At 67.7% G+C, this 217-nt stretch overlaps 1 protein-coding gene across 1 annotated transcript in view; it reads right to left on the bottom strand.

Moving 5' to 3' along the window:
• Positions 1-110: 110 nt before the first annotated feature.
• The window catches only part of TJP3 (tight junction protein 3), a gene marked incomplete at its 3' end in the record, with an annotated part of 7,127 nt that continues 7,020 nt past the window's right edge, over positions 111-217 (bottom strand). The window contains 1 exon segment of the mRNA XM_009071046.1: positions 111-216. Within this exon segment, the coding sequence (XP_009069294.1) occupies positions 111-216 (106 nt within the window).

The raw sequence follows: 217 nt of genomic DNA, 5'->3' as shown, positions 1-217 counted from the left end.
CTCAGGTGCCACATCGACCTGTGGGGTGGGGAGGGCAGAGACCTGGCACCCCAGCTGCGGAGGGACGGGCGTGCAGCCCCGGGCAGCCGCAGGGATCCCGTGCGCTGTACCTGCTCCGCCGTGGTCCACACGGGCTGGCTCTGCTGTGTCCTGATGATGTCCTGGATCTGCTGGTACCAGGCGTTGCTGCTGTCACTGAGGCTGACGGTGGCAGTGA

This window comes from Acanthisitta chloris, unplaced genomic scaffold (assembly GCF_000695815.1).
Source record: "Acanthisitta chloris isolate BGI_N310 unplaced genomic scaffold, ASM69581v1 scaffold22743, whole genome shotgun sequence".
Taxonomy (NCBI): Eukaryota; Metazoa; Chordata; class Aves; order Passeriformes; family Acanthisittidae; genus Acanthisitta; species Acanthisitta chloris.
This window is presented reverse-complemented; position numbering and strand designations above follow the sequence as displayed.